Raw genomic sequence first — 25,376 nt, forward strand, 5'->3', positions numbered from 1 at the left:
TGGGGTGAAAAGAAAGCAGCAAAGAGATTTGCCAACCAACTTAATGAAACTGGTACACTAACTTATATGCAATTTAAGTCTGCTACATGGCCAATGTTCTCAAGGTGTCGTTGATAATCTGTCTTAGTCTTTCTTGGTTGTAGCCATCCTTGTTTAGTTTCCTTTTTGTATTACAATTGTGGTATTACTCTGCCTTACTAAAACTATCATTTTAAGGTTTGCTGCAATTTAAAAGTGAATAACAATGACTTAAAAGATTGTGGCATTGCTTCTTTAACTCTGTTTTCTGTAACGTGGAGGAATTTTTATAGCAACTCTGAATTGTTCATTCAGACAGGTATACTCTAGCTGAAAATATTTTTTTCGCTTGGAAATGTTTCATGATGCAGCAAAATTTAGGTATTAATTTACTTATAACTGGTACAAATTATTAACTGAAAGAAAATCAATTGCAGCAAATAAATAACACTCACCTCTGGAAGCGTTGAGTTTCCACTGGTAACAAAGCCTTGATATCAGCACTTCCACTGAAGATACCATCCAGGTACACCCATCGACGCTGGACATCAATCCACACATCAAACACATCATGGATACGGTTAAGCTTCTCCTCCCACTGAAGGGCATCCTCTTCAAAGACCTAAGAAACAAGCAGAGCTTTTTAAAAGACATGCACCAGTCCGATCTTGCTATCGATGTCGTCAATGAAAGTGAGTGCACTTTCAATTAGTGATGTTGGCTTTTTAGTCTTTCAGACAATGAAATTAGCAAGTAGTCGGCATTAAGTGACATCCCTGCCAATCTTGATGATGACCGTTCCAGCATGAATACAAAATGTACCTTGTAGTATGGGGACAGTTTCATGGCTGACACACTGTTGATGTGCTCCTTGACTTTGGTGAACAGGTCATCCCAGCCTCGGATGATGCGGCATTTGTTCTGATAGTTCACAAGCTCCAGTTCATAGGTCTGCCACACATCTCGCACCTGCAGCCAAAATAATAATAGCTGTCACTAACATTTGAAATGCATAGCATTTGCCTATTTCGATATAGATATGCTGACCCATCTTGTATAGGATGAAATACATTCCTATTCTAGTTGAATTGAAAATTGAATTGTATGTGTCAGGGTTGTGCCATGAAGCACCGGGGTACCATCAGACGACTAACTTCTTACTTTGGGCGAATGGAAAAACATACTTTTTTCATGTCCGTTTAAGTGCTGGGCACCTAGGATTTCATAGTTAGAAACCCTTGGGCTCCTCAAAATTTTTCTTACACCACAGCCTTGAAAGTATTATTGCATATTTCAATTATATCAGAAGTATTATTAGCACACCAGCTAGAGGCAGGAACAGCAGAAAACAACTAAACAGATGCTGGCAATACTGGTCTTTGACAGTTCCACAAAAGATAACAAAAGCTACTAAACAGCCATGAAGAAGACTGACACAATTGACCCAATTCTGAGGATCATCATCATCCTTCTAACACCTCAGGGGGGTGTCGAGGCCACAATTCTGAGGATAAAATGAAAGAATCACCTGTTTCAAGAATTCCTCCAAGGCCATTTCTCCCTGGGCAACAAGAATGACATCTTTGACAATCATTTCATTCTTCTGCAGATCTACATCCCACACTTGTCCCAAATTTAAATCACTCAACACCCAGTTGACGTGCAGCTTTCTCATCAGTGTCTTCCAGTGCCGCTCCTTCAATGCTTCCGACTTGAGTTCAACAATCAGCATGTTAACCTACCAAATGCAAAAAGAAACATTGTAGAAACTGAGCACAACATCTGGACATGATGGCTGCACCAAACACAATAACACTTTTTTCAGAGCAGAGAGGCTATTACCTTCAAGTAAGTCTTGATTGTTTTCTGAACATACTCAAATGAAGAGTACTGTTTGAGCCGAGCTGGAAGGTTCTTCATGTCATTCAACAGACCATCAAGTGACTGACGCAGCTGTAAAGATATTAAACATCATCAACAGCTATGCACAATGAATGTAGCACTTGATTACATTATTTTAACCTTTGTGTCTTGGTGATAATTCTGTTTATGTCTAAATGACACTTTTTACTACACCATAGCACTCACCTTCCTAGGCTGAACAGAAAGCCATGGTTTCTCCTTCAACTCATCCACTTTCTCCCAAACCTTCGCCAGTTCAGACCACACACCCTTCAAGTCTTGTAACTCTTCCAGACCAACCTGGACTCGCTCATCACTAGCCACCAATGTTCCTGCAAACAAGTCACCAAAAAGTCAGTACACAAACCACAGCAGATAACAGCGTGAGGGATACCACGCCATCTAATGGCTGCCTTTATGCTAATCACAGACAACAGGCTTAAGCTATTGATGCAACTGCGCTACAGTGTGGGCAATACTTTTCTGGTGTCCAAAGAATTCATAATTCGAACAAATTATCAAAATCCCACCTGGTTCCATCAGTTCCAGAGCTTCCTTGGCCCTGGCGACATTGTCTCTGTCTTCCTTAAGTCTGGAGAACTTGCCCTCAAAAATGGCCAAGTTGTTTAGTGCTACATCAGGTCTTGTGCTGCCCTGAACAGGTTTGCCCTTCTCCCATTCAAACAGCAGCTCTGAAGTGCGTGTTTCTACTGCCTGGTCCTCAGAGATGATCTTCATTTGCAAAGTGGCAACCTACCAAGAGAATAGAATAACAAATGAAAAATCTGTACTTAACACCTACATTTGTATTGTTAGTACATCATTACTGAAGACCAAAAGAGAATGAACAGGAATAATTTTACTATCACAAGAAAACTGCATCAACTCCAGTTAAGGATTATTTTTATTAAACTTGTAGACACTTCATAAGGGACTATCAATCTGGCATTTTGAACCTCTACTAAAACAAAGTTTTGCACCATTTGTTGTTACTTTAATTTGGCTCGCTTTCACTGACCATCAATCTTGTAAGTTTTCCCATTACTATCTTATTGCAATGTTTAGCGCTATGTTGTGCTATTAGAAGATCTTTTATTTAAGCCTTACATCCGCCAAGAGATTGAAGGTGTAGTTTCAGAAAGATAAATATCTATACCTCCACCACTGGAAATTCCAATTAAGCTTGATATGTTCTCTTAAAATTTTTTGATCTTACACAACCCCTCCCCACCCCCCAGGAAATTCCAATCCCTTCTGTAGGGGGAATATGGATATTTTCTTGAAAAGCACATTCAGATTTATTAACTTCACGAATGACAGAAAATTATAGGGAACACGCTATTTTTTAATTACCTGGGTCTGAATACTGGAGTCTTTTCTCTTCAGGATGTCATTAAATGCACCCCACTCTCCTTCAATGTTGTCAACATACAGCCATGATGGAGGGAAGGCAAATCTCTGTCGCTCCAAGATACGCTGGCCTTCTTTGTACATCTATTATTTTGGAAATTAAATCATGTTTTAAAAATACGTCATGTGAAATGTAAAACAAAATCAAGTTAATTCCTAAACACAACCAAAGAAAAAACCACTTTATCTGTTGCAATCATACACATCGATTCAGAAAGAAATGGAAATGGAAGGAAAGGAAGGAAATGGCTGGAAATGGCTGGGTGAGAGTAGTGGGCTTGAAGTTCACAGAGTGATGATATTGACTGACAACAGTGAGAGCTAAGCAGCAGGATCAAAATCTCATTGCAAGTCTTTTCTATCTAACTCCATACTCTGTCAATAATTTCCTTTCTTTGCCATGATTTGGTTCCAAAAAAAAGTTGTAATCTGGGTAAAATTAATTAAATATGCAATAAATCATAGCTGTATGCTGGATGCTGGTTAGGGACCTCACAACCCCACCTATATCACTGTGTGAAAGTGGGAAGGAAACATTTCAGACCTCAACATTCTTCTCCCAGTTCTTCAGCTTTCTCTTCAGTGACTGCACAACAGTGATGAACCCAACAGCATCAGATGTCGAGGCTCCTTCAATCGTTTGCTGCTCCATATCAGTACGGGCCTGAAATACCAAACACTAGTGCTCAGAGTATTCATAAAAATATCAAGATATCAACATGAAATAATTACAATGTCTGAAATACAATGTGCACTCAGTCTGACAGTAAATAGAGGTTTGTACAGTAAACAAAAGATTACCTTGGAGACTGAGCCATAAAAGTCCTGCATGTTATCTCCGAGGCGTGAGGCAAACTTGCTGAGGATTTCCTTGTGCCATGTGTCGTACTTCATGTTGACTTTAGATTGAACCTGGAATCAAAGCACAGAAAAATGTTTGACATAGAGAGTAACCATTTTGATCATCTGGGTAAGTTATAATGCAAGTTTGAAACCTATTTTTAAGTATCTGTAAGTATCTTTTAGAATTTATTGCTATTTTCAAGGGACATTCCTATTTGATATTAGTGATATTAGACCTCAATAGCAGCTGTGAAATACACAAAAATACCTGGTGATAGTCAATGACAATTGGTCCAAAGACTTTCCGTGTGTCTGAAGTGTCGAAGGTGACACGCGCTCGCCTGTAGAAAAAGACAGATAACATACATTGTAAATATTTCCAAAAAGAACACTTTGTGTTAGATTGACAAAGCACACGTTTGTCAAGTTCTACTAAAATTATCCTTTCTGGTAAAGTTAAAAAAAAAACCTGAACAGCATCACAGCCAAAATGTAAGTGGTCATAATAATTATTATAATTATAATTATTATTGGTCATACTTTAGTCTTAAAGTTAGTCTTGTGGTTTAGTTCCAAGCATGTCAGTAAGTGTCAGTTGACAGCTATTTTCACTGGCTAAAAGAGAAATAAAATCTAGCTGCAATTTCATTTGAAAACAAAGACTTGGGTAAACTGTGGAGCAGCCAAGGCCAGAAAGTTAGCTAGGCTTGTTAATGAGCTGGCTTGGTGAATTTTTAGCTACATCTCTGTAAATTCTACAGGCAAAGGCTACAGTAAATGTTAAGTCAGTCTGCCCTTACTTGATGTCTTTGAGAAGAACCATCCACTTCTCCATGTTCTCTCCCAGTCTGTTGTACACCATGCTCATATCCATGTCCCAGAGAGACTGGTACTGAAGCCACACCTGTACATACTCCTCCATCTTTGCCACCTTCTCTTCGATTGCAGCGTAAGCAGCTTGCAGGTACACTGGGCCTTCAGGAAGCTTTCCCAAGAGACTGCGGTAAGTTGTGTCAGTCTCAAGCTCATCGCGCTCCAGGCCAACCTACAATAATGCAAAACAAAATGGATTAACATCTTGGTTTTTACACTTTTTTTACAAATAAACAGACTTCTTATATTTGAGGTTACGCCCAAGTCACTAGTGAAATCCAGGCTTGTTATTAGTATGATTTGAAAAGAAAGTAAGAACAAAAACTGGAATTTCCAGAGGGATTGGGGGGAGAAGGTCAAACCAAAAAATCTTCCATGAGAGGGGTATGGATATTTTCTGGAACATCACAAAAGTCAGGAGAATGAGTGGCAGAGACTCATGGGTACTGACAGAGATGTAACTCAGAAGGGCTGTCATCAGGTTTGGAGTCACCTGTAGCAATGATCTTCACACCCATAACAAATTTGTTATTTTGTTGGTGAAATGTATCAACTACAAGCAATTTCACTCATAACATTAAGGGCATATCAAGCATACTCAGCCACAACAGGTGTTAGGAAATACGGCATATAATGACAGGCCTGCAGAAAAGGCATGACCCCTATACCAACCTGATACCGAGAACTCTGGATGCGGGGCAGCAGTGTGATGTTACTAATCCATATGTGTAGCTCAGCGATCAAGTGTTCTCGCACTCTTTCCACGGGAGGTTGTATAAACAGGACTTGATTCTGAATCAGTATCTCATGTCGTAGAATCTGTAAGAAGGCAGTTACAAAGTTAATTTAATAAAAGTTAAAGAAAAAAGAAAAAAGAAAATATAGAACATGTGTTTTTTGACACACACTGTTGAACAGTGGAACCCAGTTAAATGATCTGGTAACCAATGGGCCACAAAAATCTAACCGTATTGATAGGATGGCTGTATTAAAGGGGTTTTTTTACATAAGAAAATGACTGACTGAACTTTTGTTTAGGCCAGAATAAAGTGGCTGTAATAAAATGGTAGCCATGAAAGGGGGTTTCACTATACCCTCTTAATAATTTTCCGACATTTTCAGTTGATAGAAATTCTCTATCAAACCTGTATGTCAGGGTCTCCCCCTGGTTTGTGTGCCATCATGGATGTGTCAGTATCATCCAAGTGTTTAGAAGTCTTGCTTCCTTTGAGACAGTCAGTCCAGCTCTTCAAACCAGCCTCCAGACGACCTGACAAGTACTTCTCAACCTATAACGAATGTTCCACAGCAAGTTATTAACAACTGCATCAGGCTGTATGGAGGATGGGTGCCTGAGGGCCTCCACTGTGATCAACCCAGCCCCTAGACAGTGAAACGCTCTCATGGCTGGCAATCCCTGCAACCCAGCCATGAGCCCCCACAGATGGTTATCCAGGCACCCATCGCAGCTCACACTGAAATAAGAGTGGAAAAGGGATGAGGAGGGAGGGGCAGAAAAAAAAAAGGCAAAATAACCAGTAGCTTGATTATGCCATGCTTAAACACACCACTACCATGGGGTGCAATGTGCCTGCACCAACAACCAGAAATTGCTGACCACCTGACGAGTGTCGTTCACTAAGTTTAATTGCATTTAATTGAATTTAAAATGGAAAGTATCACAAAAAAGTGACATGTCTCACAACAACAAAAAATAACCCAAAAACAAATTATGAATTCGTTTAGAATGACTCCAGTATTACCTGAAGATCAAGAGTCGCAACCCACTGAGGAAGATTAGAGTAGGAATGAAGGTTCAACTCATCCACTGCTCTCTGAACTTTACCCAGAACATCCCTGAATGTATGACTGTTGTAGGAACAAGTCTCGAGGGATCGCACTTCAATGTCAATCTTCTCAACGCTACTCAGCAAGTCATCAACCTGGAAATTAAAATATTAAATCATCAACCAAACAATGCATACTGTCGATAAATAGGCCTTTAGCCAGAATTTGAAAAGTGGCCGTCTAAAATGTGCTATAGGGCCTTCTCAAATGAGCAATTTATAAGGCAGCATACGAAAAATAAAATAATTTTCTATAGAAATTGGCTGTCCACAGGACGCCTAGACATCCATCTGGCTAAAAGCCTGTTGATAAATCCATACTGTCCAGACCTATAGCCAGAGCCAATGTTTATCCAGTTGCAGAAATGGGTTATATTGTTGTAATAATTATAACAATAAAGACATCTCTGTCACATTGTAGATGCATCTTATTATTTGAAATGGAATTATATTCATTTTGAAAGTGATCTAAAAATGTTCAATATAAAATTAATAATCAAACAAAAGAAACTCTGCATACACAGTGCAGGCAAATGTACATGTACATCTGGGTTTGGATCATATAAATAAACAAAGGAATTACAAACTTAACATGTAAAAATTAACCTTTTAAAACTGGGACAGAAAGGTTTCAAAATGATAAACCAAAATCTGTAACAACTACTGTAAATCTCACAAAGTTACAAACATGTGGTTGTTAAGATCTGCTAGTTTATTGTACCTTTTCTTGGAAGTTAAACACAGCCTCAGCTAGCTTCTGCACATATGGATCCAACTTGTAGGATTCCCAAACAAGAACCATACCCTGCAGAAATAACCAGTCAATCAAAGTTAACTCTGCGCAAATAATTACATCCTCTCACTTGCAGTATATAATATACATGTAGCACTATGAAAATTGCTACAACAGAATGGTGCTGTATTAGAATACAGATAACACTACTTGTTTCTTGGTAATGTCCCTCATAAAGAAATTCTTCAATCAATTCTACAGTAGGAGAAGGCTGGATTACAACCAAAACAGTTTCACATGCAATATAAATATAATAATTTCAGACCAAATACTTTATATAACTTACTTCTGTAACGAGAGCCTGTACATCTTTTCGCAAACCAGCAACAAGAGGTGAGATAGAACCCTTCTCTTCAACCTTAAAAACAAATCAATGAAATAAATGAGAGTATTAAATTACTGTAACTTCCACAAGCAAAGTATGTAGGTTGGAATGGTCAATATTAAACATAAATCTTAAATACCTTTTCACATGTTCTTTCGTAAGTTCGCACACTTTCAATAAGTGAGATGGCAAATGGGTAAAGCTGGTTGGCTTGGTGTGCCTTGTTTACAATTGCCAAGGGAACTCGGAAACCCAACCACTTTAGGTTACGAACCTACCAAAAAAGGGAAAAGATTAGTTACTTTTAAAACTAAGTACTAAAAAATGAATATTGGCTCCTACACATTTTAGGAATTGGGACTGGCTGGTCAATGCTCGCAGGTTATGCCACTTTCAGTGAGATTATATTTCATGTACAGTTTACACATGTACATGTCCAAGATAAAATTTCTACAGAAGGGGATTTTCTGTCCTGTTCTTGTCTTTTCCATATGTAGTTGTCCCATTTAGCCAAAAAGTAATAGTTAAAAATACTCATGAAAAAAACACCTCTTTAGAGAGTGTGATGATTTCTGGTAAGAAGTTCACTTTCAGTTTCAACACATTTCCTCTGCCACCACCCCTGGCTCTTGTACTTTCAATGGTGAAGATTCGTCCAGAAACCCCAAGATTTCGCTGTTGAACCTGCAACAAAGAAAGAGAAGGGAGTCAAGATGGTTTTGTTAGTAACTAAGTTGCACTGATTGAAAAGCAGATGAACTTTAAAGAACAAATTGTTCCTTATACTACAAGTTTAGATTTGTCTCTAGATGACAGAAATTATAAGCTGTAATAGCAATATTTATTGATATATAATTAATGTATTTCATAAGATTTCATTAAGATTTCATTGAGATTTTTCTTTTCTCTGATTTTGACCTAAGGTACCGTATTTGACTTGATTTAGTGTACTGACCTTTCTTGACCAGTCATCAAACAGTTCCTGAGTGTTCAATTTCTGCCTGAAGCTGTCGCCATCAGCCTTCAGCCTCTGTCCTTCAACATGGTTTTCCCAGCCCTTTCCAAGGACATCTTCCACACGCCTCATGTATGCAGATAGCTGACGGTCAATCTGGAGCAGAAAATTAATTGATTTCTATAACTATGTGCTCTAACTGTCAAGCTTATGTTGTTTGAAGACCACGCCTCCTCCCAAACTACATTGTAAAAGGAAAGTGCTCACAAACTCAGCTGAGCATTCTCACAAGGTTGTACAAACAAAATGTACATTGAAGTTCATTTTCTTTAATAAAAATAATATAAGTTGAGAAAAGTAATCAGTCACATTTTGTAGTACCATCATTCTGCAAACTGTAGCCCAGAAGAAAACTCAACCAGAAGCCCAGCAATTTAACAAAGTAATCATAATTATATCTAAAGTTTACTCAATGAATCAAGTACTAGATGTACAACCCAACATCAACATTTTGAAAGATTGCTCTCATGATCACTGGTGAAGGAAGAGAAGCACTGACCTGTCTTGCCCAAATGATGGAGCCAGATACAGGAGGCAAATCTCGAACTTTACTCATCTTGCAGGCTTTGCTGTATGGATACTGGATCTAGGGATATAACAAACATATAAAAAGCTATAACCAGACCTGACCATTTCAGTGCTAAAAGTTTTAATGAAGAATCAAAGGCAGGACAAAAATTGTACAGTCGTACAAATTGTAAGTATAACTCAATGTACAGTTTATATAGATATGGCTTGGCAGGACTGCCTTCAAGTTGAGATTAAAATTTATTTTGCCAAGTAATTATAAACTCAACACATGCAACAAACATACAGTGAATTCCACTCTAAAATTTCATACCTTGAACTTGTCATGAAGCGCTTCAATGTCATCCTTCACCCTCTGGATCAGCTGAGTCTGGTATTCGCGGATTGCACCTCTGATGTGTGGACGCACAAACAGAGCATTGAACCTGGAGAAGATCCTGAACATCTCATTTGCATTCTTAGCTGTTCCGAGCTGGTCTCGTAGACGTGCTGTGATACGAGTCTCCACTCTGTCTATGCGCTCATCATACCTACAATATAATGCAGTTAAATATTAGCGAGGGATTCTACTTTAAAGAAGGAATGTTGAGATGTCCTGATACAAGTATAAGTCCATGACTCAGAAATAGGTACCAAACATTTTGTGCTTTGCATTTTCCAGGCATGCAACAGTCATTTTGGTTTCCCATGCAACTGATTGAAGCAACATCAGATCTTCCATTGTAAATGGCAGTGCACTAAAAATTTTAAAACCAAAAGTATTTCAATGATAGTTGTTTCTCAAACAAGGTCTTTTGTGCTTGATATATAACATCTAATGACTTCACATAATTTGTAATTTCTGGCAATTTAGCCGTAATTAGTTACTAGTAATAATAATGTCGTAGTCAAACCTCTTAATGGCTGCTTCCCATGCCTCAGAGCCATCTTTTGACACATCAAGTCCATCAACTTCCTTGACATTCTCATAAGCAAGGTTCACTTCCTGAATGGCGTTAGCATCAGCAGGATCAAGCAGAGCTTCTGGCTTCACCTCCTCATCCTCGACAGTCTTTGGAGGACCACCAGGGCTGGGCGGAGAGGCTTGGCTGACAGTTGGGGGCTGAAGAACACGGACAATGACAGCCCGTAGTTGTTCATGCTGCCGGCGAAATCTGAAATGATGCACATTGTAACTTGTCAATAAAGCAAATTTAACAACATTTGCCATCGGAGGATGGTAATTTATTGAGGTGGACGTAAATGGTATTATGGGTAAGATGAGCTAAATCCTGCACTGTGATTGGCTACCCAAGCAAGCAAGATCGTGCTATCTTGCCTACTTGGGATTAACTGATGTCTCCCTCAAGAAAATAGTGTTCTTTTTCCATATAATACAAATCCTTGGTCTTTCATTGCACGTTTATGGACCTTGTCTCTGTCTCAGTCAGTAAACATGTGAAAAAAGAACTAGGCCAATATCCAGCCACTTGCCCTCATACATGGCCAATAACTCATATATAAAACAACAATCCCCTTACTTTCTCATCTGGTCAAGCCTTGCTTGAAGTCTTTTGTGAGCTGGATTTACCCTCCACACCATCTTCAGGTTTTCTTCTCTCTTCTTCTTCACAATGTCTCGCAACAAGGTTTGAAGCTTTTCATATTCATCATCCCAGGTTGTGAACACTTCAAAACAAGCGATCATGATCTATAACAAATTAAAATGTACATTAATTTTGCCACAAAAGTGACTGGAAAATATGAACTTGATGTAAAGAAAGCCTTATGAACTGCATGTTACCTTTTCAAATTCTTCATGGGTGATGTGCATCAATCTTCTGGTACCCAAAACCTGATAAAATTGTCAAATAAGAACACAAAAATTAAATTCTGTTTGTCATACACTTTGAAGAGAGTTTTTTTTCCCTGGAATTTGACTTGATGTTTTTTAAATCCTGTTACAAAACTACATGTAACCCACCAAGGTGGGGTTGTTCAAAGCGCAATCCTAACCCAGGATTGGCAAGAATTTTGACTTCATTTTTGAAACTTTTGGTGGGGTTTTCTGTTAATTATATTGTTTGTAATTCAGTTTTGAGTTTAAATAATCTAAAACTAGACAACACATAGGCAGTAAAAACCTCTTTATACAAGAAAAATCAATACTGCCATTAACTTTTAATCCTGGGTTAGTGTTAACCAGCTTGCTAACAACCTGGTCCAGCTGTCCAATAAATTGATAAATCTAATTTGCGATCAGCAGGCCAAATAGGGGTGCACATGTACACCTCAGACATGTACATGTAGCTCAATTCAGACCTAATAAAGAAACCCTTTTTATCACCTCAGATTACCATTTGAAGAGGGAAGCTTATAAAAGAGTGGCTGGGGGAGGTTGGAAAAATTTTATTAATTTTCTGGGATTTAAAATTCTAACTAGAGAAGATCTGAGTACTATAAACTTTAAACTTTATCTCAGACTAGAAGAATAGTAATATACTTTCAGGAGCTGTGAACTCAAGTCGCGGGAAATGGCTTCCACAAGGCGCAGGGCTCTTTGGATTGGATACTTGGTGCTACGGATCTTTTTCAAATGAGTGAAAATGGCACTCAGTGCAGCACGGATCTTGTCCAGTTCTGTGGCAGCCAGAAGGTCATCCAAGGGGAAATCCTTCATCAGTGGGTTGTAATCATTCACTGTTGCCAAAGCTTGCTTTAAACCTAAATTGAAGGAAAAGCCAACTTTAGCTTTGCTGAATTTTGTTAATAACTTTCCTCACTGAAAAAAAATTTGACTAGTTTTACTGCTTTATTTTGTAAGACATAAGGAGACCCACGCCTCATGAAATAAAAATGCACATTCAAAACACATCAACCAGAATAACAAGGTTTTGAATAGAAATAATTGATTTACACTTAATGAACCACCATATCACCAACTACATGTAAATGTATTTTGCAAAAATTGACTCAAATTGATGGTGCTTAACTTTCACAGTTATACATGCACATGTACAATGTATGTGTACATCTAACAGTATGCAAAACTGGTAAGTTTTCAAATGTTGCACCCTGATGTCTTGAGAAAGTTACCTACCTCACAAACATACAAGTCTATACTTTTCAAATTTACAATTCAAAGTGAGCATATATATATATGTATCAAGTACATTTTTATTTTCACAAAACAATTAAATGCAATAGCTTTTGACAGCTTCATTAACAACCCAATATTTTACCTGTATCTGTGTCAAAGCTGACAGTAGCATGAAACCGTTTTCCATGTTTTAAGATGTCTAGAGTGAGTGCAATGTCTGGACTCTCTCTGATGTCTTGGATCCTCAGTAAGGCTCTCTCTAGATTCAACCAAAAGCTGATCTCTTGTAAAGCAGTGCCAGATGCTGGATCACGGTCTAGTTTGGTAACCTGAAGGAACAGATATGAAGCAATGTACAGTCTGAGTTCAACCCGTTTATTGCAACCTTCAGACAGATCCACTTGCTGGCAAAATAACTGTTACATGTACTTCTCAAACTCATTAATAACTCATCAAATTTATTAAACAAAGAAATTCATGACCACGATGGTGTTTGCATATGTGATCTCAATTAGCCCAGATTTTTACAATTTCATTTCTTCCTAGCTTTACTTTTGATTAAGAAGACATACATGTACTGTATCAGCACTCAAGACATTGTTTCGCCACAATTCCAAACACCTTTAAGTTCCTTAAAAATACTCCCCTACGAATCATACTTTCAACTCTCTTCACACTGACTGGAAATGTGGTCAAACACAGTGTTTCATATTTGATACGTTAACTCTTGTCCAGATTTGAATTAGCAATCAAAATATAACCCTAAATACAGCTATTTTTCTACATAATTTTATAAACAATCTTTACCTTTTGAATTTCTCTGATCCATCTGTTCACACCATTCTGCAGCTGATTCAAGAAGGTTGAATCCTCAACTTTGTCACCAAAATCTTGTACTTTAGGACGCCGTCCATCTTCTGCACACTTCTTAACCATTGCTGTCACCACAGGATGAATCGCCAGAGAAATCTCGGGGATGTCAATGTTTTGTTGCAGATGAAGCAATCCCATTTCCAGCTCTGCGATCTTCTTTTCCACAGAAGGAACCATTTTATCACCATCTCTACAATGAAGATTCATAACCAATAAATTAGAAGCTGCTATAAGCACATGATGCAGAGTAAAAGAAGATGTTGTACACGTTGCTTGAATCAGAGGGACTGTTTATAAAATCATTGAGTGTTCATATTATTAAATGAACTCATAATGAACCAACATTCTCATCATCAAGCAATGCAATTCTGCGAGTCAATAAAACATAACCTTGGTGGTGAGGTAAACTCAGGTTGGCTGATTAGACTTTATCAGAAGCTTGTAAAATATTGCGGATGTAAATATATTTCTGATGCCACGTGGACAAAATCTGCGATTGTCACAGAATTAAGAGAACACTGACAAAAACTTCATGGACCCTCCAAGATGGCAGCATGGGGGAGAATTAATGGCAAAGCTTGGCACGCATTAATTAACCATTTGATTCTATAAAAAATTAACTTGACCTAGTTTCTCCTTATGATCAAACTACACTGTCAAGCAAACAGGTAAGGAGGGATTGCATGCAAAGTCCTACTATACAAATACAATGAATATTCTTGCCTTGAAACTATTTTAATGTACATATAGCTTCATTAATGTTCATATCAAAACAGAAGCTTAGATCTTCAGATTTTTACACTCCATAGCACTTGCAAAGCGCAAGCAAGCTAACTGTATAAGCACAGACAGCTAAGTCAAGCTTAATATATAAAAAAAATCATTTATATTTTGGATATTTCTTCGCAGACATGAACGTACTGTACAGCACAATGAAATATTAGCTTATAACGAATAAATTTGCATATTAGATATTAGCAAGTGTTAAAAAAAAGCACCTCAACACACCCAAACCCATGCAGACATTTTATTAAAACTGACATTTATACATCGTTGATTTAAAAGAATCTTTCCTCTATATGCACCAGAAAAAAGGACAAACCTACATGAACAAAATAGTAAAGAAATAGTCAAATTTCACCTGTCTGCCTTTCCAGATTTCCTGACAAACGACTTGAAATATGGCGCCACAGCGTTGCTGATATAGGAGTGCAAAGTCTCATAAGGGGAGCCTTCGTTCAGATTTATCACACGAATTTGCGATGTGATCTTCTTGTCGGCATCTACGATCGCTCCTCGCTTGATAAACGCTACACTCGAGAGTTTGGGCGCGGTGTAATGAACATCTAAATCGATGGAATAAATCGCTTTTTCTCGCTCGTTTTCAGCGCCACTTTCTGTCGATGAGGTTTCGTCGCTTTCTTCTTCGTCTTTCAGCGGCGTTCGCTGGACAAGAAGGCTTCTCGTTTGCGCATCAGCAAGGAATTTCCTGATGTAATCGACGTGCAGCGGGTCTTTCAGAGAAGTGTCTAACTCAAGAGGAACCTCGGGGTCACCTTCGAGAAGAAGCGGTACAATTCGACGCAAATAATTCGTAAAATTCTTCACATCAACCACAGCGGCTTCTGGAGGAGTTGGAGAACTAGGTCCTCCATCAGAAGACGACTCCATGGTCGCCGAATGTCAACCACAACCCTTTCTTACTTGAAGTTTTCACAAAGATGTCTTCGACTCCTTTTATATTTTCCACGTTGACCGAAGTCACGTGATCAGTGTAAACTGCAGGTGGGTGGGGAGGGTGGGGAGGGCAAGGATGGGCTTTGTAGTCACGCTATTGGTGTACTTGATAGGTAATTTCAACAGATTTTCTTTAAAGTTCTGTAATACTGGTTTCCAGCAGTTGGTGTTTCAGAGCACATAACCAAACAAAAGCAACAAAATTATTATATCCAGTAATAGGCCCAACTCCTTATGATCCCTTATGTTGTTTGCAAAAATACTATTCCTGTGCAACAAAAAATCCAACAAGAACAGGGAATGAATCAAAATGAACATGTAATTATGGTGGACCTGACTAGATGTCTTCAAAGATGCACAAACTTTTGAACTATTTTTTGAACCATTGACTTTGCATATTTTTGTTACATTTATTAGTACAGTTTTATTTTCTTGATTAGTTCATTTTTTTTACATATATTCTGGGTGGTAAGAAACTTGTAAATTAATCTGTATATATATCAACAAGGGGTCAGTTTCAAGCACCAGCAGCTGAGCTTGATTCATCACAAGGTTTAAGATCGCTTGCTCAGAATAGCTCATCTCTCAGGGAGTGAAAGCGAGAAACCTCAGACCATCTGAGAATCAGGCTTAAAACAGCTGTGAATGAAAGCCTTGGACCAGCATTATTTTGGGATGAAACAAGGTGAGAGTTACATTTGGACTAAAGGTCTGGTGCAGCACATTCAAACACTGACCTGCTCCAGGAATTCAGCTAGCAATTTTGAGAAAAAGAAGAGTGCAGTCCATGAAAGTGAAAACCAAGAACCCAGATCTTATTTGTTGACTCCCTTCTATTCTATCTGCTCCCTTACTAACGGAACACCTGGAACAGGCTAAAGAGCATCTGGTAGTGCCATCAAAGTCATCCCAGATATCAGGGGTGAGACATTAGCTAGTCTGCTCGCTACCATTTGATGGTTGAATATGTGAAAAGAGTCATCAGCACCTTTTCCCCACACCCTTCTCAAGCTGTATGATCACAGTCTGTGTGTTTTGAATTCTTTTTTTTTTTTGCACTGAAAAATTAAGATGCTGAAACAGTGTAATAAAAACTTGTCTACCAGATTTTCTTTGTGTCAAAACATTAGAGGCTGATAAACCAGAATCTTCTGTACAAATTTAACTAAGTAACATAGAAAAGTTTCCTATATTCAATGCTATAATTTTATAAGCTGGTATTCTTCTTCCCCTGAGAGCAACTTTATTATTATTTTTTATGTACAAACATAAAGAACAAGATGAACTTATTGAGAAGAATTTTCAATAGTTGAGTATCACATGCTATGTCATACAAGTAAAATGTTACATTTTTTATAAAGAAAAGAAAGAAAAAATATTTCATCCGTTGCAATCCGACTTGTACCCGTAAATTATACAGTGGAACCCCATTAATGTGGTCACCAACAGGCCACAAAAATCTCACCATATTAACAGGGTGGCCACATTATAAAAGGGGTTCTTTAAATAAGAAAATAACTGACTGAGCTTTGTTTGGGCCAGAATGAAGTGGCCATAATAACAAGGTGACCCTATTAACGGGGTGGTCGTAAGGCGGGGTTCCACTGTAACTATTTATCTGATTAGAATCTAACCAAGAGCCATTGGCAACAGTCTTGTAGTTTAGTTAAATAGTAGCTGGCAACAACAAGAATTCCTTGATTGGGTTCAGATAAGTTAATATCCTTCATAGCAAATTATTAAGATTGTCAAGGAGAGCTTTGCAAGCATTTGAAAGATTTGTACAATATTTACAAGCATTTGATGTGATGGTAAAGTTCTCTTCAAAAATAGACAGTCCTTTAAGTTGATTTGTCACACATCCATTTCTCCTCCTCACTGATTTTTTTTACAACCATCCATTTCCAGATTCTTTGCAGTCTTGATCAAACATTCTTTTCTCCATTCGGTTGAAGTTGTGTTGACATGTATGATGTGCTATTGGTTCGCACTTTCACAGGCATCGATCCAGTCACTATATACATCAACAGGTTCAGAAAGGTCTGTAGGTCTTGTTAAGGAAAGTACATAGCTCAATAACATTATGTATGTGATCAAATTGATTGCAATAATAAAGTTCAAAGGCACGAAACTCTTAACCTGAGAGTGCCCAATTTTTTTAATACCACAATACCTTTTGCAAAGATATCTAAAGGGTTCAAATTTGAATGTCATATGGTCATCTCCACTACATTTCCATTCTAAAATTAGGGAAATAATATTTCAGGGAGGTGGGGTGGGAAGTACATTTGTACTTTCATTTATATCGACTTTCTTTTTGCTTTGTTTAAGGTTGCATATTTTCCCAAAGTGTGCCAGGTAGGGCATTAAGAGGTCAAATATTTTTGCTAAGCACAAGCAAATATTAGTCCCCAAGCATCAGCCGGTGTGAGATCAAACTACTTGACTCATGGACATGAGACTAAGAATGGTGTTATGATTGTATGCATGGAGTATACATTTTTGACATAAGTTACAATAAGACATAAGCAAGGAAAAACCATTCTCAAAATGTAAAAACCTCATCATGGTTTTGCTTAATACAGTACAATCCATTCAATCAATTTTGTCTAGTATCTTAACTTTGTTATTCATAAATATTGCTCTGAATTCAGTTTTTAAGAAAATTATTATTTTGCCATCTGATTCCCATACAAACAATGTAATTTCTGACGCCGTTGCCTGCCTGTGATAAGGTCTATAAATAACTTTTTTAGTATTATTTCTATTTTCTTTTTGGGAGGGTGGGTATAAAGGAAGGGTCACTAATTAACGACAACTAAGTAGCCCTGATTCTATAAAGACTGTGAGAGTAACAACTTGGGTTGCACAGAAAATTATACAGACAAGGATACAAGTGATGGATGTCTGAAAATCTTCCAAGCAAACTCTACAGGATATTTGTCCAGTGTTCCTAACACGATCCCTGAAAAAGACAAGTTACGAAACTTACCAAGACCTAAGTTACAGATCTTAAGATCAAAACTTCATTTATAGCAACTCAGCAATGTTAGGTCAAAGCAGATGAGTGGGATCTTCAGGTCAAAAATTACTCAAAACAGCTGGGATACGTATACAATATGGCAACTGGTTGATGAAAGCTTTCAATGTTAAGTTTCGTGTCGTTTCATTAGGTTTTATTATCAATGAGACTAGATTCTGCAACACGTTGCAGAGGCTACTATGCAGAGGCACAATTTTTTCATTTTTTTTTTCGTAAATACGACCATGTGACTTCCATGGCCACTCTAAAATACATGTAATGGGTCAAGTTTCTGACATGTTACACGGAACAAGCCCGTACTGCCCTTTAGCATCAAATAGATAAAATATTACATTAAGCTAAACAGCAAGTTGAGCTAAGCGTCATCTAAAGTAAAGCACAATAACCTCTTTTTTGAATCAATGAAATATGAGCACGTTGTATTTTGAATGAACGGTGAACGCATTTGATTGCAAACTTACATTTTCACTTCGCACGACTTCTCGTGGTTACAAAAAGGGCAGTTGAATTGCTTATCCAGTGGATCCTGCCTTCTTTTAGGAGCTGGCTTTCGTTTAGATCTTCGTCTGCCCATTTTAACACCTGATTAAATAGAAGCTCAGCGCACCGAAGTATAAATCCAAAGCTTTTCGCAAACCACGCTTCGGCTAACTAAGCAACCATGGCCTGTTCTGAAGCTTCCACACACGAATAGTCTGTTGTGTAAGCCTTCTTGTTGTGTCCCCAAGATCAAACAGGAAGAAAATAACTGCGCCATCGATGACCGTTTGCCAACAGACTACGTATATTATAGGCGTCCCAAACTCACGATTCGAGGAATCGATCAAATAATTATGATTTATGTTCGCGTATCGAGTAGGGCATGACCACCTTACGTGTGCGGTGTTGTGTTTAGACTGTTCACAGCTTCCCTTTTTTTTCGACGCAAGCGAGCGCGAAGCACGCGGGGGTGGGGGGTGGGGGGGGGGGGGGTTGAGAACGAAGCAGTTTTCCATACCTCAAAACCCTCAAACACGATGAAATAGGCCAAATTGAAAACAGAAACCAGGCAAGGTGAGTATATTTTCTTTATTTTATTCAAAAGGGAACATTTTATTTCGTTGCGCGTTTTTACCCTTCGTTATTTCAAACTCCTTATAATGCCGCAATTCTCACGGCCCAAAGTGTTACACAACTCCTCACACTTTAGGTGGTCGCGTCCCACTCGATACGCGCGCGAACATAAATCATTAATATTTGATCGATTCCTCGAATCGTGAGTTTGCGAAGCCTATGCGTTTATATACGCCAAATTAGTAACAGACTGATTTCACATCGTCAAACTTCCCTACTGTTTTCAATTCAAATTTGCTCTGCAAGGTGCGGATGACTTGTTAATTGCAATATTGTTAATTTCTAATATCGGATAAAATCGTGACCGAATCTTGTACACATTTACTGGCGAAAGCTGTAGCTGTAACATTTTTGGACTGTTATCGTTTTTTTTCTCTTTGACATATCCCCCCCTCCCCCCCTCACTAAACCCAACTTCCCGTCACGTATCACGCATATCACGCATCACGATTAACCTCCATACAGCCTGTTCACATTTGTAATGCACATTTCTGACGAGCGTACATAACGAAAATCAGACATGATAACGAACGAGAGCTTTCTGAAGCATGCTATAGTAGGAGGACTAAAATTTGTTAGCGGCGCCGACAAAGTACTACTTGTGTCACAAGTTTTGCGTTATAACGGCTTGGAATTTCTTTTCTTTGAACGCAAGAATAATATCGCAGTCATTAAAATATAGAAAGCGAATTTCGACATGACTTCGCTACCCGCTGTGGCTACCTATCATTTCGCGCAAAGCGCCCCAAACAGCTAGCCCAAGAAAAATGCTAGGTATCGTTCGATCATACAGTTTGTTTGAGGAAATTAACAGCAGAGTAACAGAAATTTAGACAAAATTACTAAAATATGGCTGACATTTTCGATGCTTTTTGCATTAAGAGCGAGCTGTTTGAGCTCGCGTAGAGACGCAATTATGCATATTATGAAGCATATAAATACCGTATAACTGCAAGTTTCTCACTGTACAAAGATTTTTCCCGGTTTCATTTTCGTTGGATCCTTCGACTGAACTTGACTACGTGAATAATAGGCAAAGATTCAAAATTCCAGGCGAGTATTAAGTATCATATTTTTCATTGCATTTACTTCCTTATTTTTGTCACTCCCGCAGCTATCCTCGATACTTTGATAAAATAAATAATATAGTTAAATGATCCATGGAAGATTATCGTAATGCTAGTGAGCGTGTTGGCAACAGTCGGAGGGGGGGAGATTTGGTAACAGTTCGATGAGGGATATAGAACGCACTATCCAGTCGAAGAGTTACTCCTGGACACAGATCATGGTGGAACGCCTGAACAGAAACAGAGGGTATTGAAGGAGTGTTGTCAGTACCTTACGCTCCAAAATGGAGTAGACAGGGTTCATGCAGTTCAGATCAGCTGCGTCTGTTGAACAAATTAAATAGAGAGACAGGTAAAAACAGTTTTTTATAATAAACCGTATTTTTACTGGTTTAAACTGGAATGCCTTGTGATATGTTTTGATATCCTTAGCCACAACACCTGGTCATCAGCTGGCAAATACTTGACCCCGTCATAGCAAAACTTTCACTACTGGACGATCAGCTTTATTTCCTATTCCGGTCACGAGGAAGGTCTGAAAATAAACTTTACATCATGACATATCATTATAACACTTCGACGCACGTTTGTTGTTAGTAATAACCTTTTTTGCCAGCGATAACAACGAAACAATCCGACTCGGTTTTGCAAGAAAAAGTAACATTTCTGTTTTCATTGACACGACTGTTGTGTGAAATTCGGTAAGTACATCTAGACCAACACTGCAGTTTTATAAAGCGAGAGGTTTTGCGATGAATAATGTTAGAAATCATAATTCATGTGAACTTGTGATAAATTAAATGGAAAACAAGGAAATGATTTTCACAGTTGTGGACGGTAAGCCTATGAGAAAAACTCTACTTTTCTGTGAACTAGATTCTCTTTCATTACGCCAGAAAAGGCACATTTACAAGAGAAATTCAGTGGTGAAAATATATTTGTAAACCATGCACGCTTATGTAATCTTTCGGGTCTAGTTTTCGTTGCGCTTTCGAGAGGGAAAGCGCGAAACAATTTGTCCTCGGAATCAGTGGTCCGAAAGATGATTATAAGTTTTTTGTTTTTAAATGATCATATTTTTCGACTTCTGGTATAAAAACAAGCCAAGGCCGATTTTTTTAGTCTTAAAGTCGCATATATTATATAAAAATATATATATATTAGCTGGAGATTTACATGTTTCGTGATGTTTTCACTAGTATGGAACCTAACGCGTGTGAATTTGGTAACGCGAGAACACGCGCGACTTCTACTCAGTCACCCGAATGAGGAAGTATAGTCTGTTTTGGACGAAGCTTGCTTGGCAACGGCAACAATCTTTAACGACCTCACGTAGCACACGTTATAACCCAAAACCAGCGACTGATTGCCTTGTATAAAACTTGTCATTAGATTTTCTTTCATACAAGTGTGACAAGGAATTGGCAAGTGGTTTCTTTACTAGTCTTGCTAAGAATCGGTAAACGCTTAATTAAAACAAATTTCGTCGCGCCTTGAGGCGACGAATTCTTTATTGGATTTTCAACAAGAGGGATTAGTGGCCAGTTATCTCTATCTACGCGTTTTGCGGTTTACATACAAGGAAAATACCTGAAGCAAAACACGTTAAATTATTTATTGTATACACAATTGCATCTGACGGTACAGCGGCCCTATTTGTCTACAAAGACTACTTACGCATTAAAGTAAAGCATTGTCTCGTTTTGGATTTTCCACATAAACATACAAACCAAAATTTCACCGCTAGTACAGATATTTAACAAGAGATTCCATAAACGTCTGCTAGTAAATTGTTCAGCATATTTGTACATTTGTAAGAATCTTGTTGAATGCATTTTATTTTGAGGTGGGTCTATTTAATTTGAACGTTCAGAGCTTGCATTTAATGTATTTTGACAGATGGAATATTATAAAGCTGAAGAGAGGGAAGAAAATGCTGGTAGCGGTTCTGACATCAGGGAATATCAAGGTAAAAGTGAAACAAAGAAAGTTAGTCTCGTGTCATTAAACTTCGCATGCTTAATTCAATGCAAAAACCATTGTTCAGTTTTTCGAACTCAAAATTTGTGTTTACTAAATGAGTGTGCGTGAAGTCATAATTTGGCATGAAAAATCGAACATCCTTCGTCCACTACTGAATTTATTTTGAAGAAAAGTTTGAAACTAAGTTAGACCTGAAAAAGGACTTCGATTTCTCTTGACTCAATCTTTACCACAATATAAACGATCACATCTATTAAAATTTGTCTGTGGCCGTAAATATGTGACGCAACAGAATTTAGACAACGAAACTTCAGGGAAACAAAATCATCGAAGAAGTGGTACACGAAAGCTAGGCATGAAACAACCTCGTTCCCAGGACGAACGAGGTTGACGAAGGAAGTGTCTTTGATTGGGTTAGTGCTGTTCCAATCGAAGACGTCGTTGGATTAACTGGAATGTAGCAACCAATCAAAGACGCTGTTGTGTCGATTGGGGTAGCAGCCAATCAGAGACTGTTTCCCTGGCAAATCTTGCTACTGTAATTCAGCTTGATACAACAAGCGTCCAAATTAGAATAAAATGTTTTGAATTGATTGTTCATTGACTAGTTAACCTAGTTTCTTTTTTGTTCTGAAGGCGTTTCGTTTTAGCGTTGTCTTTCTCACCTGTCAGGTCTTTTCAAGAGAATAGTTGCCTTGCATATGGCGAAGAAACGCGAACGGCGCCAGCGGTGTGCTGCCAGGAGGGCAATGATGATTGACCAGTTGAAGAAGAAGGCTGACAGTTTTATGACAAAACTGGAAAACCGACAAGGTTAGCAGTGTGGGATAAGACTCACAATATCACAATTTGATAGCGAGACTCTCAGGAGCTCTTATGAAGTGACATGACGGTTGTCACTGTCTAGAGGCCAATAGAAAGGAATCTTGGAACCTTAGAGCCTCACTTTTTTAAGGACGCAGTCCTATGTCTTTTATGGCCCTTTAATTGGGACCCTGAAGAATGATCTTATTACTATTTTCTTGCCAAAATATCCTTAGCCGGTTTGTTTAGAGTAAATGGCTGGATGAGAGAAGTGTTGGTGATCGATGTTTTGACAACTTGAGCAGGATTGGTACTCATGTCCTCCTCCTCGGGGGTGGGGGGGGGGGTGGTACTTCCGTAAATTTCGAACAGGTGTGTGCCGCAAAGGGTCTTTAACCTTAAGGACATGAAAAATGACACCCTATTTAATTTAAGGCCAAAACCTAAAAAATGACACGCTATTGAAGGGAAGAATACCGTAAACGGGTCGTGTTTTATTTCGTTTCTGTAACATCGGAAGTCAACATAAGGTTCAGTTCTAACAGATCATTTGTTTTTCGTTTAGCTGGGTATTTACGGACTGCAAGTTTGGCTGATGCAATTTAGGTACCCTATCTAAGGCACAATGCCAACAGGGGCAAACATCATACCCTATTTAACGATCGCGAACATCAAAAACCCTACCCTATCCCGCGGCACATACCTATATAGCCCATATATGGGAGTACCACCCGCCGGGACTCATGCAGAGTCATGTAAAATGTTGTATGTCAGTCATTGGTACTAAGATCCCTGAACCTGACTGACCAGACTTGCCGTAATGTTATCAGCTGTAAGATTCGTGTAAGATCGCATTTTTCCATTCGGTACAATTACTAAAATATAGTAATTCAACTCTTTTCTGCCCTTTTTATTCGAAGCTCGGTACGCTTATCCAGTGGGCGCGAATGTGGGATCACCCCAGGTGCAGTATGTGGAAATGCCTCCCCCATATGAAGCAGCAGTAAACATCGAACCGATGACCAAGGAGGGCTTGGCTAAGATGGAGGCCGCTGGAAAGGCTTAGTTTTCATCGGTTAAGTAAGTCAGTTGATTTGTATTTAAACCATTTGGCACCTGTTGGACAGTTTTGGTACTGAACTACATCACGTATCTGAATAAAAACCTAGTGTGTGACCATTCAAATGAAAGCTATTGAGCAGTACTTTCATGAGGTACTGCTTATCATGCTGTACAAGGTGGTTCTAACTTTTAAGTCTGTGGATGAAACCCTAGTGTATGACCATTCAAATGAACAGGCTATCAAGCAGCGCCTTCATGTGGTACTGTTTATCATACTGCACAAGGTGGTTCCAAGGTTCTGACTCTCAAGTTTGCGGATGAAACCCAAGTATAAGACAATACAAATCAAAGCCCATGACACAGGTAGCAGAGGAGTCCTATTTGACCGTATTTTCAGTTACTTTTACCGTGCAATTACAGTGCAAATCGTTCTGTTGTTGATTCGAATCACTAGTCGAGACTGATTCGCGCTACAACTGTACGGTGAATTTTAACTGAAAACACGGTCAAATGGGACATACCTGCTCCCTTTGAATTGAGCAATACTTTTAAACGGTTGGCAGTTTATTTCATCCGTGGATCAAATCCGCCAATATGAACCTGACTATTCAAAAGAAACACACGCATGCTCGTTATATATATTACCAATTCTTCACATGTAAGAAAGAGAAAAGGGCAACTATAAAGTGCAATGAGTAATATTTTCATTTTTTTCTCTATAGGTCAAAACAGCCAGCAAAAGTAGATGTGAGATACAACAACAGGAACTCTCGTTCCAACATAAAAAGCTGTTAAACCATTATATACGCTAAGAATTGAGACTAATGGACGAAAATCAGTAGACTTCTTGGAATTTAGCGAACTCTTTATGGGAAGCGGAAAATGCGAAATAAAATGGCTGCGCGAAACCTGGACTCAAGTCATGTCCAGTTTCTGTGCAGCTTTTTTTCGCGTTTCTCCACGTCGCACTTCTCTATACGTGATTCTCCATATATGATTTGTTAAACAAGCTAAGCTATTAAAAATATTATGCGTAACATTGTCCTCTTTTCTTGTCAATT

At 38.4% G+C, this 25,376-nt stretch overlaps 3 protein-coding genes across 5 annotated transcripts in view; 1 reads left to right on the top strand and 2 right to left on the bottom strand.

Moving 5' to 3' along the window:
- The window catches only part of LOC110068455 (cytoplasmic dynein 1 heavy chain 1-like), a 54,769-nt gene extending 39,495 nt beyond the window's left edge, over positions 1–15,274 (bottom strand). For both annotated transcript variants that reach the window (XM_089286317.1, XM_089286316.1), the window contains exons 1-28: positions 14,648–15,274; positions 13,441–13,696; positions 12,776–12,962; positions 12,037–12,257; positions 11,338–11,388; positions 11,075–11,244; positions 10,448–10,708; positions 9,868–10,084; positions 9,526–9,612; positions 8,967–9,122; positions 8,561–8,695; positions 8,151–8,285; positions 7,973–8,044; positions 7,615–7,698; positions 6,810–6,989; positions 6,192–6,335; positions 5,719–5,865; positions 4,974–5,218; positions 4,442–4,514; positions 4,132–4,242; positions 3,875–3,994; positions 3,274–3,414; positions 2,451–2,673; positions 2,107–2,252; positions 1,861–1,971; positions 1,547–1,756; positions 841–987; positions 474–640 (exon numbers count right to left, since the gene is read on the bottom strand). In XM_089286317.1, the coding sequence (XP_089142443.1) occupies positions 474–640; positions 841–987; positions 1,547–1,756; positions 1,861–1,971; positions 2,107–2,252; positions 2,451–2,673; positions 3,274–3,414; positions 3,875–3,994; positions 4,132–4,242; positions 4,442–4,514; positions 4,974–5,218; positions 5,719–5,865; positions 6,192–6,335; positions 6,810–6,989; positions 7,615–7,698; positions 7,973–8,044; positions 8,151–8,285; positions 8,561–8,695; positions 8,967–9,122; positions 9,526–9,612; positions 9,868–10,084; positions 10,448–10,708; positions 11,075–11,244; positions 11,338–11,388; positions 12,037–12,257; positions 12,776–12,962; positions 13,441–13,696; positions 14,648–15,177 (4,727 nt within the window). In that variant the 5' untranslated portion in view covers positions 15,178–15,274. The remainder of the gene's footprint in view (positions 1–473; positions 641–840; positions 988–1,546; positions 1,757–1,860; positions 1,972–2,106; positions 2,253–2,450; positions 2,674–3,273; positions 3,415–3,874; positions 3,995–4,131; positions 4,243–4,441; positions 4,515–4,973; positions 5,219–5,718; positions 5,866–6,191; positions 6,336–6,809; positions 6,990–7,614; positions 7,699–7,972; positions 8,045–8,150; positions 8,286–8,560; positions 8,696–8,966; positions 9,123–9,525; positions 9,613–9,867; positions 10,085–10,447; positions 10,709–11,074; positions 11,245–11,337; positions 11,389–12,036; positions 12,258–12,775; positions 12,963–13,440; positions 13,697–14,647) is intronic.
- A 354-nt stretch (positions 15,275–15,628) lies between these two features.
- Positions 15,629–19,075, bottom strand: LOC110068599 (transcription elongation factor 1 homolog). Its single transcript, XM_020775996.2, has 3 exons — positions 18,748–19,075; positions 18,138–18,208; positions 15,629–17,285 (listed from the first exon to the last, which is right to left on the bottom strand). Exons 1-3 carry the CDS (start codon positions 18,858–18,860, stop codon positions 17,221–17,223), a joined length of 249 nt encoding a protein of 82 aa, XP_020631655.1. The 5' UTR covers positions 18,861–19,075; the 3' UTR covers positions 15,629–17,220.
- A 1,940-nt stretch (positions 19,076–21,015) lies between these two features.
- LOC110068597 (uncharacterized) lies at positions 21,016–25,352 on the top strand. Of its 2 annotated transcripts, XM_020775994.2 has the most exons (5): positions 21,017–21,167; positions 22,366–22,435; positions 23,122–23,262; positions 24,174–24,333; positions 25,038–25,352. In XM_020775994.2, exons 2-4 carry the CDS (start codon positions 22,366–22,368, stop codon positions 24,317–24,319), a joined length of 357 nt encoding a protein of 118 aa, XP_020631653.2. In that variant the 5' UTR covers positions 21,017–21,167; the 3' UTR covers positions 24,320–24,333; positions 25,038–25,352. The 2 variants fall into 2 exon arrangements, with proteins under 2 accessions (XP_089142451.1, XP_020631653.2); XM_089286325.1 differs by lacking the exon at positions 25,038–25,352 and having other exon boundaries at positions 21,016–21,167; positions 24,174–24,335.
- The last annotated feature ends 24 nt before the right edge of the window (positions 25,353–25,376 follow it).

Source organism: Orbicella faveolata, unplaced genomic scaffold, assembly GCF_042242905.1.
Source record: "Orbicella faveolata isolate gen_17 unplaced genomic scaffold, um_ofav_v1 contig_14, whole genome shotgun sequence".
NCBI classification, from domain to species: domain Eukaryota; kingdom Metazoa; phylum Cnidaria; class Anthozoa; order Scleractinia; family Merulinidae; genus Orbicella; species Orbicella faveolata.